Source organism: Staurois parvus, unplaced genomic scaffold (genome assembly GCF_062004578.1).
Source record: "Staurois parvus isolate SC_StPar_1 unplaced genomic scaffold, SC_StPar_1.0 ptg000059l, whole genome shotgun sequence".
Lineage (NCBI taxonomy): Eukaryota > Metazoa > Chordata > Amphibia > Anura > Ranidae > Staurois > Staurois parvus.
Genome location: NW_028317855.1, coordinates 1,843,058 through 1,860,350, shown reverse-complemented (window position 1 = coordinate 1,860,350; position 17,293 = coordinate 1,843,058). Strand labels below are relative to the sequence as shown.

The following is a 17,293-nucleotide window of genomic DNA, read 5'->3' as shown; positions in this document are numbered from 1 at the left end:
TTTTTTTTCAAAATTTTCGGTCTTTTTTTGTTTACAGCATAAAAAATAAAAAGAAAACAGGTGATCAAATATCACCAAATGAAAGCTCTATTTGTGTGAAAAAAGGACATAAATTTCATTTATGTACAGCATTGCATGACCGCGCAATTGTCAGTTAAACTATTGCAGTGCTGTATAGCAAAAAAATGGCGTAAATTGCAGTATCTATACCATAGTTTGTAGATGCTATAGCTTTCACACAAAGCAATCACTATACACTTACTGGGATTTTTTTTTACCAAAAACATGTAGCAGAATACATTTTGGCCTAAATTTATGACTAACTTTGAGTTTACTATATATTTTTTATAGCCGAAAGTAAAATATATTGTGTTTTTTTCAAAATTTTAGGTCTTTTTTTGTTTATAGCGTAAAAAATAAAAAGCACACAGGTGATCAAATACCACCGAAATGAAGCTCTATTTGTGTGAAAAAAAGGATGTAAATTTCATTTGGGTACAGCATTGCATGACCACGCAATTAACAGTTCAAATAGTGCAGCGCCGAATAGCAAAAAAAAGGCCTGGTCGTTAAGGGGGGAAAATCCTCAGGATGGCAAGTGGTTAAAAACAATATGGTAGTAGTTTCTTTGTTGCAACCATTGCAACACAATGTAAATGTGCTGCACTTAAGAACTACCTGAAGGTTAGTAACAGGGGTGTGTGGTAATATAATGAGTGTGTGTGCAAGTGATCTGGCAGCTGCACAGCTGTCAGATCACTTCCATCTGACAGCCAGTAGTTTGCTTGTCAGATTTACACACACTCCTAGCAGCTGTGTGGGTGTAAAACCTACCTGCAGCCACCAATGAACAACACATGTCAGTGGTAGCAAAAGGGTGACGAGACACTAAGAATTCTGAAATATGAGAGATATGGAATGCCTGCACATACAGTACAATATAATGAAATATTGCATATTAATATTTAGCATTTTTGCATATTTTTTGCATCAATAGGGGCAGCTTTAGGGTCTTTCCCATTTTCCGCTCTCTTTGCTTCTTTCTTAGCAAACATATGTTTACAGAGCTCTAAAGCTGAAACCAAAATTTAAACTCAAAACAGGTGACTTATTTTAAGGACTCTTGAGGACTTATTGGGCCACCTAGCCAAAAGAGCCTTAATGCAAGCAGCATTAGCTGTTCTGTCTTTTTAGCTAATCTGTATATCTAAAAACCACTATTTTTTTTTCCAACATACTTAGCTGCAGCATACTTACACCTAAATTTGGGGACCTATTTGACAAAAAAAAAAAATATATATATATATATAATTGCAAAAAAAAATATTTCACTTACCTATACAAAGCTGCATAATACCTATGCGACACAGTTTGCTGAGAATCCATTACTTGAAATAGAAGCATTAGAATTTGCACACTTGTATTAAAGTTCACAGCATGAAGTATTTTGAATAGAGTATCAAGCTGCTTTTTTACCTCCTCATTAACAAGGTCGGCAAAAGGATAGGCTCTATTCACCCCAGTTAACAAAGCCCTCAATATTTTGGAATCAATCTCTTTCTTCTTGATACATGCACGGAAAAAAGAAAAATACACTGTGATGAGTTGGTTTGCCAAATCAGATTCATCATGGGAGAATATGATTTGATTCAAAAAGCAAATGCCATAATACTGGGCTTTCTCATTTATATTAGGTCGATATAACAGTCTTTCTACTTCAAGACATACAACCACTTTCATATTTGGATGCTTATTCAGTAGCACCTCAAGTAAATAGGAGGCCTTTGTAGCTACCCTGTATTGAGGGTCTCCCAATTTATTAACCAGAAGTGTTAGAAGAGTTTTTTCTTCTTCGGGCTTATTACAGAGCAACTCACTGATAACATTGAGTGCCTTTGCTTTAGTTGCAATCAAGTTGTCATGAGTCAAGGTATCTAGCACTTTGACAAACTCTGACAATTGTTGCTTCAGTTGCTCTTCAAAAAACCACAGAATCAGCCGTCGATCCCTTGCATCCTTATTGCCACTGGATATTTCTTCAAGTTTGTCAAATTCATGCTGAGCGAATGTATGAAGCTTCCGATTGTCAGGCAAAAGATCAGAAAGAAGTAAATCCTTAAACGTATCCAGAGCCATGAGGTTCTGACGCTTGCTGCCCTGTTTTCTGACTAAATTTATTAAATTTGCAACAAAATGCAGTGTGTGAACAGGAGCATCCTGTATAAGAACTGTCATGGCAGCCATTCTGTCTGCTAATGTGCCTGTTGACACAACAGTTTTCATCCATGTGGTGTTAGCACCTTTCTGTAGTTCCTTTTTATTTTTATACAGATTCACTTCATGGTCATATAGCTTCTCGGCTAAGGTTTTATATTTCCTAACATTCTCTTCGGTCTGAGGTTCGGCAGTAAATTCTTTAGTATACTCATGATCATACCACTTTCCGCCAGGTTTCAGAAGCAGCATGGAACGTTCCGAAAATTCAAACACATGCTTTCCTTTGTTATTTAATGGAAAAATTGACCGCTCCTTTTTCTCAACTGTTTTTGTCTTTTTTGTCTCTTTGGAGTCTTGAGTTGTGTCTTTTTTCTGGCTTTTCTTTACCTTCTTCTCTTCCAAACCATGGTTTGTTTTTTCTTCCATCTGTTCTTCAGCCACTTCTTCTTGTGCCGTAATTTCTTTAACAATTTTCTGAAAGCCCAGTTTTTCAATGAATGCCTTTAATTCACCTTCTTCTAAATCATCAATTCCGCCCTTCTTGCCACCATCTACAATTTCTTCCACATCTTCCAAGCCCGCAAGCATTATAAAATCTTGCTAAACAAAAAAAAAACATAAATAAATGTAGTTGTAACCATTTGAAATTAAAGTGTTACTAAACCCGCAACAGTAAAATCAGTCTGTATATGCAGTAAAGCAGGCTTGATATACTCACTGTGGAACCTAAGGGGTTAATCCTCAGCATTGTGTAAAAATGCAGTTTGATCCTGACTTCTCTGATTCTCCCCTTCTTCCAGTGTCCCCATTATCTACTGATAAGACATATCATGTGGAGACACTCTGCACATGTTCAGTTTGATGTGTATGGCTAGAAAGTTTTTTTTTCTTAGGAGAGTTCATGTGATCAGCACAGGGCCAATCAGCGCTGTCCAGACAGAGGCCAGGGGTTCTACATCCTCCTAGAGCAGAAAGAAAACTCCTTCTACAAAAGCTTTAACCAGTACTCTGCTGAACATTGATAGAAGTCACAAGACTGTTCTAACTGCTGATGATAAAAGATATTTAGCAGTTTATAATTACTAAAATAAATGTGTTTCCATGTAGTGTGTACTATGGCAGACCAGATAGAGTGAATGCAGGGTCCTGGGTTTAGTAACACTTAATGTAACCATAGAAAAAGCTATGAAGCTTCTATGCTGTATTAAAATAAATTTGAGGAAAAAAACAACAGTTTTATATTGTGCAATCTGGCTAAAGACTAAACAGAATCTCTGTTATTGTCCTAAGTTTGGGAATTTTTTTTACAAATCCATAGCAGGCATGCCAAATAAAAATAAAAGGAAATTTGGAATCCTGGAGGGCATCTTAAAAAGGAATTACCAGGTGCTTACTTTCACCTTACAACACCGTCCCCCCCGAACCCCACAAATATCAATCTTCATGACAGCCACGTTGTACCTATCAGCAAGAAATACAATCTGTCCTAGACTTAAGGTGTTCTTTAACCATTTAAGGACCACCCTATAGCAGATATACTGCTGCTGGGCAGCCGGGCTGTGCAAAATCACATATATATGTGATTTTGCATCTCTGGGTAGGGGGCACGTGTGTGCGTTACCCTACACGTGCTGTCATTTGCTTACAGAGATGTCAATTTACCGGGTGATTGGTGGATTAGCTGTGTAAACGACACAAGTCTCTCTCCTGTCAGCAGGGACATGTTGCTTTCAATCTCTCTGCAGAGAGCAAGAAAGCAGAACGTTCCCTAGTAAAACAGCACGGTATTCACAATACAGCACACTGTTAACCCTTTGATCGCACCAGATGTTAACCCTTTCCTGCCCAGTGTCATTAGTACAGTGTCAGTGCTTTTTATTAGCACTGATCACTGTTATGTGTCATTGGGATGTTAGCGGCAGTTAGTCAGTTCCCCCCAGAGTCAGAATGCCCATCGCGGTCCCGCTATAAGTCGCTGATTGCTGCCATTACTGGTATAAAAATTTTTTTTTTTAATTCCAGTATATATACACCGCCATTTGTAGTCACTATAACTTTCATGTAAATCAATCATTAATTTACATGTATCGGGATTTTTCTTTAGCAAAGACATGTAGCAGAATACATTTTGACCTAAATTTGACAGAATTATATTTTACCGCCACATAAGGAAATGATGAGAGGGAGGTGGTTCTCTTGTTCTGAGAGGACATAATACGACATCCTCCCACTCTAACTGCACATGCTAATCCCCAGGGGCGCGCGGCAATCGGTGGTGCGATGTGTCCCTGGGACACAGTGAATCACAATAAAGAGCCAATGACACAGGCTCTGTCATGTGATCAGCTGTGTCCAATCACAGCTGATCGCAAGTAAACAAGGAAATGCGGGTTATCGGCAGTCCTCTCCTCACGCTGACAGCACATGAGAAGGGGAAAGCCGATAAATGTCATTCCTCAGAGGGGACACCTACACTGATCATCAGTGCCTTGATAATCAGTGTAGCCCCATCAGTGCCACCTGTCAGTGCCCAACAATGCCTCCTGTCACGACCCATCAGTGCATATCAATGCCACATATCAGTGCGCATCAGAGTTGCCGTTCAGTGCCACCTATTAGTGCCAGTCAGTGCCACCTAACAGGTCCAATCAGTGCCACCTAACAGGTCCAATCACTGTGTGCTGCCTTTCAGTGCCCATCAGTGGTGCCTGTTAATGCCCACAAGTGCCAACTACCAGTGCCTCCTCATCAGTGCCACCTATCAGTGCCCATCACTGAAGGAGAAAACATTTTATAACAGAAACTAAGAAAACACTTTTTTTTTTTTAATTTTCAGCCTTGTTTTAGTTTGTTTACCAAAAAATAAAAACCTAGCCTACAAAACGAGCACGCTTTTACTATTGACATGATTTAGAGAACTGAGGAGGCAGTCAAGGCATACCTTAGTACCTCCTAACCGCATGACTTCTTCCAGTTTAAAGTCACCGTCCACATTGTGTTCTGTATCAGATTCCCTATTCATATCGCCGGCACACAGCTTCTGCGCCATCCTCGGCTCCATGATTCCACGGGTTACCAGCACAGAAACTTGCTGGAGCTCAGCAGCTGAGAAAACGTGAGCGGAATTGTCAACCGGAAACCTGCGAGTCCTGTCCCAGCTGTAAACACAGACACCGCTAAGTGTAATGCTATAACGGCATTGTATTTTCTAACATCGATGCTGTAATTTTTATTTCATATAATTAGATATATAATATAAATGTTATTGTAAATGACAGCTTTGCAGTCTGTTACAGACCTATGCACCGTCCCTGACAGGACCTACTCAGAGAGGCTGATGGAAAGAGTCACGTGCTGCACAGCGTGCGTTCTGGAAGTGAGCTTCCGGTGTTTTCCTGGTTGAATGTGGTGATTTCTCTAGCTTGCAGCCTATGATGAGTACTTATGTCACATTCAAACATTTTGCATGGGCTGGAAATCTTGTCCGTTCGGGTAAGCAATACAACGGTTTTGGTTTCTTCTTTTTGGATATATTTTTCATTAACAACAACTTACAGCTTAGGCTTGCTTAAATAATTGTTTTATAAAAATGGAACTAAAACCTATCATTTTCAGCCAAGAAGATGCCATCTTAGCCTGCGTTTGAGATGCAAATGTCATAATTCAGCATGTGATCAGTTAGGACACCAGCCATTTGATGGTTTGACAACACAAGCAGATGTGACAGCATTCCTGGTATGCCTGGAATGTGTTTTTTTTAACTGCTTCCTGACAGAAGTACTGCTACAGGCTGGCAGGGATGCGCAAAATCATGTATATATACGTGATTTGCATTTCTGGGTAGGGTGGTGTGCGCGCTTGCTCCCTACCTGTGCTGCTATTGGCTCCTTGGCATGTCAATCACGGGGTCCCGGCCGCTGATTCTTGGCCGGGACTTGGTGATTGTAGGTGGAGCTGACAGGGGAGAGGTCTGGGTGTAAACAACACAGATCTCTCCCCCTGTCAGCACGAACAGGCTGCTTTGTATTACTATGCACAGCAGAGCAATACTAAGCAGCTTGTCAACATAATAAAACACACACAGCACACTGTTAACCCTTTTATCGCCCCAGATGTTAACCCCTCCCTGCCCGCACCGCCATTGGCGGCTACAGCTGTCGATCACTGGGTCCCGGCTGGAGATTCCCCGACAGCACCCGGCGATAACCGAGTATTACTGACGGGGGACTGACCTGTGTGTAAACAACACAGGTCTCTCTTCTGCGAGCAGTAACATGCTGCTGTGTATTTCTCGGCACAACAGAAAAATACACAGCAGTATGTTTCTCTAGTAAAGCACACACAGTAAAACAGCATCTTGTTAACCCTTTGATCACCCCAGATGTTAACTCCTTCCTGCCCAGTGTCATTATTACAGTGACAGTGCTTTTTATTAGCACTGATCACTGTATCAGTGTCATTGGGATGTCAGTGGCAGTCAGTTCTCACCCAGTGTCAGAATGCCCACTGCAGTCTCGCAATAGGTCGCTGATCACCGGCATTACTAGTAAAATAAAAATTCCAGTATATATACTGCCATTTGTAGATGCTGTAACTTTCACATAAACCAATTAATTTACACGTATTGTGACTTTTTTTTAGCAAAGACATGCAGCAGAATACATTTTGGCCTAAACTTAAGACAATATTTGATTTTTTGTATTTCAATGTTTTTATTAATTTATAAACCGTTTAAGACAGGAGCAACAAAAAAACACCCACGCAGGGGCTATCAATTGCACATATAAAAAAAAAAAGTGCTCTAACACCAACAGAGCAAAAGGTGCGCCCAAGCAGAGGCTATCAATGGCACATAAATGACAAAAACATTAGTGTAACACAAAGTAAAGGCAGTTATCCACTGCCACGCCAAAAACAAACAGAAAAAGAAAAGGAAAGAGGAGTACAAAAGGAAAAAGATAACAAGACCAAGAGCAGGGGTCCTAGAATGCCAATACCAAGCAATTTCACAACCTCAGACTAGCCGGGGGGAGCGTGGGAAAGGCATATTGCAACCACGGCTCCCAGCGTATAGAGAGATGGAACAAGGTGAAAAGGAAGGCCAAACACACAAGACCAGAAACAAAACAGTCTCGGGCATGACCACCAGATATGCAATACATCACCACGATGGCCACAACCCCGAAAGCATCGATCATCAGGGTTCACCTGGGCCAAACAAGCCGTAACCCAATACCAACGAAACAATACCTTGTATGCTGCTCCAGTGTGGTCATATTAAATTAACATTTAGCTTTGAGCAACCAGGTCCTATTCCAGTCCTCCACATCCACAACTGCCCCCAGGTTGCGTTCCCACTGAGCGACATATGATAGAAAAGTATACATCGAGCGTCTGTTCAAAGCTGCATAAAGAAGCGATGTAAGGCCCGAGCGCCCGTACGCTGTTGGCAAAGCAGTTCAAAGACAGATTTCTGTTACAGGAAAGCGGAAGTGCTCCACAATGAGGTCAGCCAATGCCGCAATTGTCACATCCCGTGACTCCTGAAGAGAATTCCAAGTGGGGAAGGACCGAGAAGCCAAAAAGTGTCGCACCTGCGAAAAACCATTGGCCACCCACCAAGAAAACGCCCTTGGTTGATCTAAACCTGGTGGGAAGAGAGGGTTGTTAATAATTGGAATAATATTGGGCAAGATCCTTAGTCTTCGTATCAATAAATATTAGCGTAGTCTGGTCCACAGGGACCAAATAGGTTTCGTCCCTGGGAGGCAGGCGGGTGACAACGTTCGTAAGGTGGTCCATCTTATACAATTTCTACAACAGCGGAAAATCCCGGGATTCTTACTGTCCTTAGACATATATAAAACCTTTGATTCTCTATCCTGTGAATATCTGCGGTTTGTGCTGCAGTTTTTTCCACACTTTTCCCTTCCACATAACTTTCTATTAATGTGCTTTGATACAGCACTTTAGGAACATCCAACTTCTTTTGCAATTACCTTTTGAGGCTTTCCCTCCTTATGGAGGGTGTCAATGATGGTTTTCTGCACAACTGTGAGGTCACCAGTCTTTCCCATGATTGTGATTCCTACTGAACCAGACTGAGAGACCATTTAAAGGCTCAAGATCCCTTTGCAGGTGTTATGGCTTAATTAGCTGATTAGAGTGGAACACTTTGAGCCTAGAATATTGCACCTTTTCACAATATTCTAATTTTCTGAGATTGTGGATATGGGGTTTTCTTGTTCAAACATTTTATTGGGTTTAAAGGGTATAGAGCAGGGGTGTCCAAACTTTTTTCAAAGAGGGCCAGATTGGATGAAGTGAACATGGTGGAGGGCCGAACATTTTTCCGAACATTCTTTAAACCATTACAATTAAATGCAAATAAATTATTTTATGCCAAGTTAATTGCAATCGACATACTTTTCATTTCATAACATTAAGATCAACTGACAGCTGAGTTTTCACAATGTATTGAAAATAAATTTTAAAAAACTTACCTGCACTAATGTGAAGGGTGAAAAAGGTAGCTGGAGCTGAAGTCTCTGCTCGGCAGCCGGGAGGGGAAGAGAAACACACTTCACGCTGGAAGCCCGGCCCTGACGTCACCACCCTCTGTCACTCCCAGCACGGCGCAGTCACGCATGCGCACTGCTCTCAAGCAGAAGACTGTCTGCCACAGAAGGGAGGGCCGTGCGACAGCCGCATTTACACAGACCAGGGAGAACGCGCTGCAGTCAGGCATGCGCACTGCTCTCAAGCAGAAGACTGTCTGCCATAGAAGGGAGGGCCGTGGGAGGGCCACATTACACAGAGCAGGGAGGGCTGTTGGAGGGCCGTATTAAACCGACCCCCGGGCCGTAAATGGCCCGCGGGCCGGACTTTGGACATGCCTGGTATAGAGCATATGACAATGTGCACAAAACATATACAGAAAAATGTCAACGGAAGGCATGGGGCCTGACGGCCTATTATAGCAATACGGTTATCATATGCATAGGGGGAACCATATTGGAGGAGGGAGAAGAGAAGGGGGGGGGAGAGGAATACGGACAACAAGTGTGGACAGAGAGTGTGACTTCCTGGACGGAGAGGGGCGTTTAAGACCAGAAGAAGGCTCCAGATTACCCTCATACAAAAGAATTATCTAGGGGAGGAGCAACGATTCATCTAAACCTTGAGGGAGGAAGTGACCGACCCAAGGAGACCAAAGTGGCAAAAATTTAGGGATTGTGTCTGTGATGGAAGCTTCCACCTTTTAGCGTATATCATCGCCTGTGTCACCTTATTCCATACTGCCAATATGCATAGAGATGGGGTTTTCGAAGATTCGCCTATTATTTGGTTAGCAGCAGTTGTGACCTGCAAGAATAGCTTAAATTGGAGCTTAGAAATCGAGGGAGGGAGTAGATTGAGTACGGCAGTGTCTGGGGTAGGCGACAGCGGTGTTTGAAAAAGAGTAGACAGCATGTGGAGGATTCCAACCCAGAATGTATGAGCAACTGGGCAGGACCACCAAATGTGGAGGTATGTTCCCGACCATCGCGCAGCCCCGAAAGCAGTCGGGAGTAACCTGGGGTATACTTGGTGAACCTTGCTGGGACTAAGTACCGTCGAGACAAGACCTTGTAGTTAGTCTCAACCGTCACCACATTCTGCGAGGAAGATTTAGTTGCTAGCCAAATGCGGTCCCAGGCTTCTGGGCTCAACTTGCAGCCTAGGTCTCTTTCCCACAGGGGCCAGGGGAAGACTCTGTGGAAGTGAGTAGAGTGTAAAAAGCGGAGATGAGGCCCCGCCTGTGCGGATCATTCCTGCATGCGCTTTCAAAAAGGGTCATGGATCTGACGGAGCATGAGGTGGCAGATAGGGAGGAGTAGAAGTGTTTTAGCTGGAGATAACAAAAGATTTCAGATGCAGGTAGGGAGTGAGATTCTCGGGTGGATGGGAAGGACTTGATGCCTGTGTTAGTTAGAAATCGATGGGCTCTTAGATGGTTAGCTGAGGACCATAGTATGAAAGAACACGGGGAAGACTAAGCTGGGGGGAAGGCCGGGTAGCGGAGGTAGGAGAGAAGGGGATTGTGAGGTGATTGAAAGGGGTACCGGGGTTGGAATCTGTCCCAAAGGGCGATAAAATGGGAGATGATTGGGTTCCGGATTGTACAGCGATCGGAGGGTCGAAGCCAAAGTAGGTTGGCTAGTAATAGGGGGTCACTGTCAACTGATTCCATTGTGGGATCTCATGAGATGCATGAAACTTTGGGAGTTGTGCGAGATGGGCTGCTTGGTAATATTTAGTGAAGTCCGGAAGGCCCAGACCACCCCTCAACTTGGACGTATGGACGGTAACCCAGGATATACGAGGGCAAATTGAGCCCCAGATGTGTGCGTCATTGCAAAGTGCGGAGGTAATGGGCCGGTACAGGAATAGGGAGGACTCTGCAGAGGTACAGTATCTTAGGTAAAACCGACATTTTGACCACTGTAATTCTACACATCCACACCAGTGGAGGAGAGGACCAGTTATTATTATTATACAGGCTTTATATCGCGCCAACAGTTTGCTCAGCGCTTTACAATATAACGGGAGACAATACAGCAACAATATAGTTCAATACAAGAGGGAAAATTGAGGATAGACCATGAGATCATGTCGAAAGCTTTTTTAATGTCCAGGGACAAGAAGCAGGTGGAAATATTATGGGAGCGGGCAATGTGTGAAAGAAGGGACGCTCGACGTATATTGTCACCAGCTTGCCGAGAGGGTATAAAACCCACCTGATCATTGTGTATTAGAGTGCCTATAATCGGATTCAAACGAGTAGAGAGAATTTTGGCGAGGAGCTTAACATCAATGTTAAGTAGGTATATTGGTCTATAGTTAGACCAGGCTGAATCGAGTTTGGTTTCAGTAACATAATTATAGTCGGCGAGCTGTTTCTGGTTTGAAGGATTGGCCTGACAGGATGGTGTTGAAAGTGTTGGTGAGTATGGGAGAGATTAAGTGGGCGTATTTCTTATAATAGGAGGCGGAGAAGCCGTCTGGGCCAGGGTGCTTCCTGGTATTTAGGTCCTTGATAACGGACAAGGTTTCAGCTGGTGTGATCGGTTTCTCAAGGGCTTCTACATGTTGAGCGGTCAAGGTCGGGAAAGAGAGGTGGGCAAAGAGGTTCTCTGCACGAGATTGGTCGAAAGGCGCTGTCTGAAAATATAGTGAGGCTAAATGCTTACAGAAGATGTGTACTATACGATTGGGATTGCTAGTGTAGCTACCGTGGTAAAGTTTTAGGCGAATGGGCTTGTTGGTGTGGTCCAGTCTGCGGAGTGAAAGAGCTAGGAATGAATCGGTTTGTTCGCTTTGGTTTAATATTTGTGGTGGGATCTACGAAGGGACAGTTTGGCTTGGTCCATCAAAAGGAGATCGAGTTCCAAACGGGCTTGTTCTAGGGCTTTACGGTGAAGAGGGGAAGGGTTGGTCTGGAACATTTGGTGTGATTGATTATATGACGCCTCAAGGCGAAGGTGTGTTTGCCGCTTTTGCCTGTTGAGGAAGGATGACTTGCTAATACAGACCCCTCTAAGGACAGGCTTATGTGCTTCCCACAACAGGAGGGGGGAGATGTCTGGGGTGGAGTTCAACTCCAGATATTTTTTGAGGGTGGTCTCAAGGTCAAGGCTATGTGTTGGGTGAGATAACAACTTATTGTTGAGTATCCAAGAACGATCTGAAGCTGAGGGGGACAGGGAGGAGAGAGTTGTAAGCACAGCGCAATGATCAGACCAGAGGACGTCTGAAGTGAGAAATCTGGAGGAAGAGCTAATGGTCGTGAGAATATGATCAATACGTAAGAATGCTTTGTGTGGGTAGGAGTAATAGGTGTACCTGCGTTTTACTGAGTGGAGTTCTCTCCAGGAATCTACTAAGGAATGGCGATTTAGAAGTTGTTGGAAAGAATGTGCAGTGGTCAGAGGTAGGGGTGGTTGGGGTGATTTATCAAGAAAGGGGTATATAGTTAGGTTAGAGTCTCCGCAAATGAGCAAGGTGCCACGTTTGTGATGGTCAATAGTTGTTAGCAAGTGGGAAAGGAACGGAAGGGGACCTTGGTTAGAGACATAATATGAGACTATCGTGACAGGAAAGTCTAATAGAAGTCCTGAAAGGATGAGGTAGCGACCTTCCGGGTCACCAATTTGGGCATGGAGCATAAAAGGGACTGTGTAGTGGAAAGCTATGAGTACTCCTCTGCACTGGGATTTAGCGAAGGCGGTGAAGATGTGCGGGTAAAGGGGGCCAAAGTATTTTGTGGTGGAAGTGGGCGTAAAGTGCGTTTCTTGTAAACAGACGATATGCGCCTTTTGTGACGCAAAAGAACGGAAGGCCTTATTGTTTTTTTGGGAGATATTGAGACCCTGAACATTCAGGGAAAGAACGTTCAGGGGTCCCTTGGTGGAGGTAAAAAGACTGCTAAAGTAGAGGGAGTCCGAAATGGAGCACTAAAGGAACGGTCCCAAGGGGAAGGGGTGGGGAAAAGAGAAAGGAAGGTTAAGAAAGAAGGGAAGTCGCACGAAGAAAAGAGAACAATAGAGAAAACATGAGGAAGGCGGTGGGGGGGAGGGGCAACCAGTAACAATAGTCTGGCCCACACGGGACATGAACAGAACGATCAGTGCGGGGGGTCAGAGACAGAATGAGTAGTACAGAAAATTTGAACCTCATGAGCTGATGGTGAGTGCGCAGTGGCGAACATAGGGGGAGAAGACAGCCCAAGCAAAAAAAACAAGCATGCGGGCACCAGTGGAGGTAACCGGCATCCGAAGCTCCCTGTGTAGCGGAGGGGGGCCCAGTAGCTCGGCAGCACCCAAGGAAGGTACACCAGATATGGAGGAATTAGTGCATAGCAAGAGTGAGGGCTCGGGTGATGACAAGCTCAGGACCGCCCAACAGCCAAAAGGGGTTCCAGCAAACTAAATAAACAAGGTTAGTAAGTAACCTAAAGAAGGAAGCAACAGCGTTATTTGGTGAGGTGAGGTGCAGTGAGGTTAGCATTACAGTAGGGATCAACAGGACCTGAGCAACATCAGGTACAGAAAGTATTAACATAAAAAAAACAAGGAGGGGCCCCTACTGGAGTAGGTGGACCGATGGGGTAGAAAGGTCCAGAGGGTGGGTCCAGGCCAGAACTACTGTCCTTCGGGAGTGTTCTCGATGGTAACAGGGATTAGCAGGGGAGTGAAGAGAATAGGATCAAGGTGTTCAAGGCACGGAGGCAATCATGGCCCAGGATGGGGCTTGAAGAAGGTGGGAGCGACTGGAAAGGCTTCAGTTCATTGAATCCTGGAGGGTTGGGGCCGGAGATCGGAATCATCCGCGCTTGCGGGTGCTGAGCTGACCTGCTGCCAATGACGAGATGAGGGTTTTCTGGGGTAAATAAGAGACGGATCTTCTGCGCGAGCCCTCAGAGGTAGCCAGGGGGGGTTGGAGTTGCAGGTGGTGAAGCATGTCGGAGAGTTCCTCTGGGGATCTGCAGACGTAGTCACGGGACTGGTGGGAGAAGCGGACGGCAAAAGGAAAGTTCCAGCGGTATGCTATACCATGTTGTTGGAGGAGCTGCAGGTGGGGTTTCATGGCCGTACGTTTGACGATGGTGGTGGGACACAGACCCTGGAGTAACTGGTATGAGTGACCATGGAATTTAAGGGATCCTGCGTTATGGGCCGCCTGGAGTATTTGTTCTTTGGTGCGAAAATAGTGAAACTTGGCGATGATATCACGGGGGGGTCTGTCCGGTTTGCGTAGAGCCAGAGCGCAGTGTACCCTGTCTAGTTCAAGGTGTTCTATCGGGATCTCGGAAAAGGGCAGTGACCGTGGAGAGGACATCTGTGATGGTTTCAGGGAGGATGAGGATGTTAGAGCGGCGGGCTGTTTTCAAAGACCTCTAAACAGGATTGGAGCGTTAGGTTTTCGTCGCGTAACGCCTCAAATTCGTCTGAGTATGTGTGAACAGTGGCATCCAGGTTGTCCACCCGGTGTTCTAGCTCAGAAGTACGGACTCCCAGATCACGTATTTCTTTAGATAGTTTGCCCGTGGTCGGAGGTCTGCTTTTAGGCTGTGTAGCATCTTCTCAAACTGCTTGAGGAGGTCAGGGGTAGATGGTGTGTGGTGTCCCCATGTCATTGTCACACTCACCATCTGAAGCGCAGGGTGTAGGATCCGACTGCAGGGAGAGAACGTGCTGGCTGTGAAGCTCCGGCGGCCATCTTGGAGGAGACCCAAGCCAGGGCTTACTTTATTGGTTTAGCCTGGGGCTGATGTTTCACGGCCCCCCGGACCATCCTGTCGGGTTCCCGGGGTGCCGGTATAGGAGCGGAGGGGATTGCGGAGCATGGGCGTGCTGGGAGCGGCGGCAGAGAGGCTTCTTCTCCCGCTCTGCAGTGGAGCCTCAAGCCGACATGTACGGTCCGGAGCTGCCACGCATGCGCACTGTGGATTTGAGGTTTTCATGAGCTGTAAGCCATAATCATCACAATTATGACAAATCACGGCTTGAACTTGCTTTGGATCGGCGACAGAGGAAGTGTTGGTTTTGCCATTCCATGTCAGTATGCTAGGGTGCCATGAATTAAGAAGACGCATTGATCGATATCAATCTCGCAGATCAATCACTGGGATGTCAAGGGTAGAGCAGATGTTATGCAGGTCTTCCGGGACCCACAGATAGGCTGTGTGGCCGTGAGCCTGGGCTGAGAGGCAGAAAGGAAATTGCCATCTGTAGGGGATGTTCCTGGAACGAAAAGAGTGCAGCAGGGGATGTAGATCCCTTCTTTATTGTAAAGTTTTACATTGGAGAGATTTTGAAATAGTTGCATTTCATTACCACAGTGTAAAAGGCGTCGTCGCTCTCTAGCGCGTCTTAAGATTTCTTCTTTAATTGGGAAATTGACAAGACAACAGACAATGTCCCATGTGGGGTCAGTATCCCTTCCCCTGGGGCGAACAGATCTATGGCGCATTCCAATTCGATGGGGGTAGCAGGCGGGTGGCCTAGCAAATCATTAAATATTGCCACTTCATCTTTATGAATGTCGCCTGGTTCCACAAATTCTGGTAGGCCTCGTAGTCTGATATTGTGTCTGCGTATGCAATTATCCAGATCTTCTAAGTGCCTATAGAAGTCACAGATGTGTTGCGAGTGAAATGTAGCTACTTTTTGTATCTGTTGTATGGTATCTGCATGCTTTCTTGTAGTTAATTCAGCTCCTTCAATTCTGGTCCCATGTGATTGTAGATCAGCCTGTAAGTCTGTTAAGGCCGTAGTTAATGTATCTTTAATGTCAGCAGCCACAGCATGGAGATCCCTGAGGGAGAGAGTGTGGGTCTCTGAGGAGAGGTCATGCAGCGGCGTGCTGTCCCTCACAGAGCTCTGTGTGCGTGCTGCTGCCTGGGGAGGAGAGGAAGATGGCATCGGCCCTTCCCTTTTGCTGGGAGCGGTAGAGCTCTGTAATATGTCGGGGCTGCTGCGGGATAGAGGCTCCGGGTGAGTAGGATTGCGACCCAGGGGTGTTCCGGTCCGCTTTCCCCATAGTGTGGCGGTAGGGAGAGATGCAGGTCGTTGTCCAGCGGGAGCTCCCAGGCTAACCAGCCATATTGGATCGTGGCCAGACCACGCCCCCTTAGTGCTGCTTTTATATAAAAGATTTATACCCCCCCCCCTCTACCCTTCATATAGCTTCATGTCTGACTCCCAGTTAAAATACCCTGTATATTTGTTATAAGCCTCCGAGTGTTAATGAGGAGGTGGAAACTCAGCTCCTTGCACAGATTGAAAGGGTTGCAAGGGCTGGGACAGTGATAATAATGGGGAATTTTAACTACCCGGAGTAATGGTACTGCAGGAACCGTTAAAGGGCAAAAATGTTTAAACCTACTACAGGACAATTTTATGGTACAGATCATAGAGGTCCTTACTAGGAATGATGCTCTGCTGGACCTGGTAATCTCAAACCATGCAGAGCGTATTACAAATGTCCATATAAAAGAACATCTGGGTAGCAGTGACCATAACATGATTTCTTTTATTGTTAGCTGTAAACAGCAAGCACATACGTGAAAAATAAAAACGCTCAATTTCAAGAGTGGTGATTTTCCAAGGCTGAGAGCTGCTCTCCAAGACTTAGACTGGGAGGGAATATTGGCATTGATGAACACAACACAGAAATGGGAGTTCTTCAAAAAGATTGTACAGTGGGGATCGAAAGTTTGGGCACCCCAGCTAAAAATTTGTATTAATGTGCATAAAGAAGCCAAGGAAAGATGGAAAAATCTCCAAAAGGCATCAAATTACAGAATAGACATTCTTATAATATGTCAACAAAAGTTAGATTTTATTTCCATCATTTACACTTTCAAAATAACAGAAAACAAAAAAATGGCGTCTGCAAAAGTTTGGGCACCCTGCAGAGTTAATATCTTGTACTGCCCCCTTTGGCAAGTATCACAGCTTGTAAACGCTTTTTGTAGCCAGCCAAGAGTCTTTCAATTCTTGTTTGAGGTATCTTTGCCCATTCTTCCTTACAAAAGTCTTCCAGTTCTTTGAGATTTCTGGGCTGTCTGTCACGCACTGCTCTTTTAAGGTCTATCCATAGATTTTCAATTATGTTGAGGTCAGGAGATTGTGAAGGCCATGGCAAAACCTTCAGTTTACGCCACTTGATGTAATTCCCCCGTGGATTTCGAGGTGTGTTTAGGATCATTATCCATTTGTAGAAGCCATCCTCTCTTTAACTTCAGCTTTTTCACAGCATCGTTACCATCCAAAATTTGCTGAAATTTTATTGAATCCATTTCTCCTTCTATTCGTGAGATGTTCCCTGTGCCACTGGCTGCAACACAACCCCATGCTTAACAGTTGGACAGAGGTTCTTTTCATTAAATTCTGTGCCCCTTCTTCTCCAAACGTACCTTTGCTCATTCCGGCCAAAAAGTTCAATTTTAACCTCATCGGTCCACAGAACTTGTTTCCAAAATGCATCAGGCTTGTCTATATGTTCATTTGCAAAGTTCAAACGATGATTT

General features: G+C 44.7%; 2 protein-coding genes across 5 annotated transcripts in view; one reads left to right on the top strand and one right to left on the bottom strand.

Annotated features, from left to right (window-relative positions):
• Positions 1–5,344, bottom strand: part of CEBPZ (CCAAT enhancer binding protein zeta) — a 119,909-nt gene extending 114,565 nt beyond the window's left edge. Inside the window, exons 1-2 of the mRNA XM_089668542.1 lie at positions 5,159–5,344; positions 1,337–2,817 (exon numbers count right to left, since the gene is read on the bottom strand). Coding sequence (XP_089524668.1) covers positions 1,337–2,817; positions 5,159–5,278 — 1,601 coding nt within the window. The 5' untranslated portion in view covers positions 5,279–5,344. The remainder of the gene's footprint in view (positions 1–1,336; positions 2,818–5,158) is intronic.
• A 232-nt stretch (positions 5,345–5,576) lies between these two features.
• The window catches only part of NDUFAF7 (NADH:ubiquinone oxidoreductase complex assembly factor 7), an 83,565-nt gene continuing 71,848 nt past the window's right edge, over positions 5,577–17,293 (top strand). For 3 of the 4 annotated variants that reach the window (XM_089668540.1, XM_089668538.1, XM_089668539.1), the window contains exon 1: positions 5,577–5,709. In XM_089668540.1, the coding sequence (XP_089524666.1) occupies positions 5,649–5,709 (61 nt within the window). In that variant the 5' untranslated portion in view covers positions 5,577–5,648. The remainder of the gene's footprint in view (positions 5,710–17,293) is intronic. The other variant, XM_089668541.1, reaches the window with a different exon arrangement.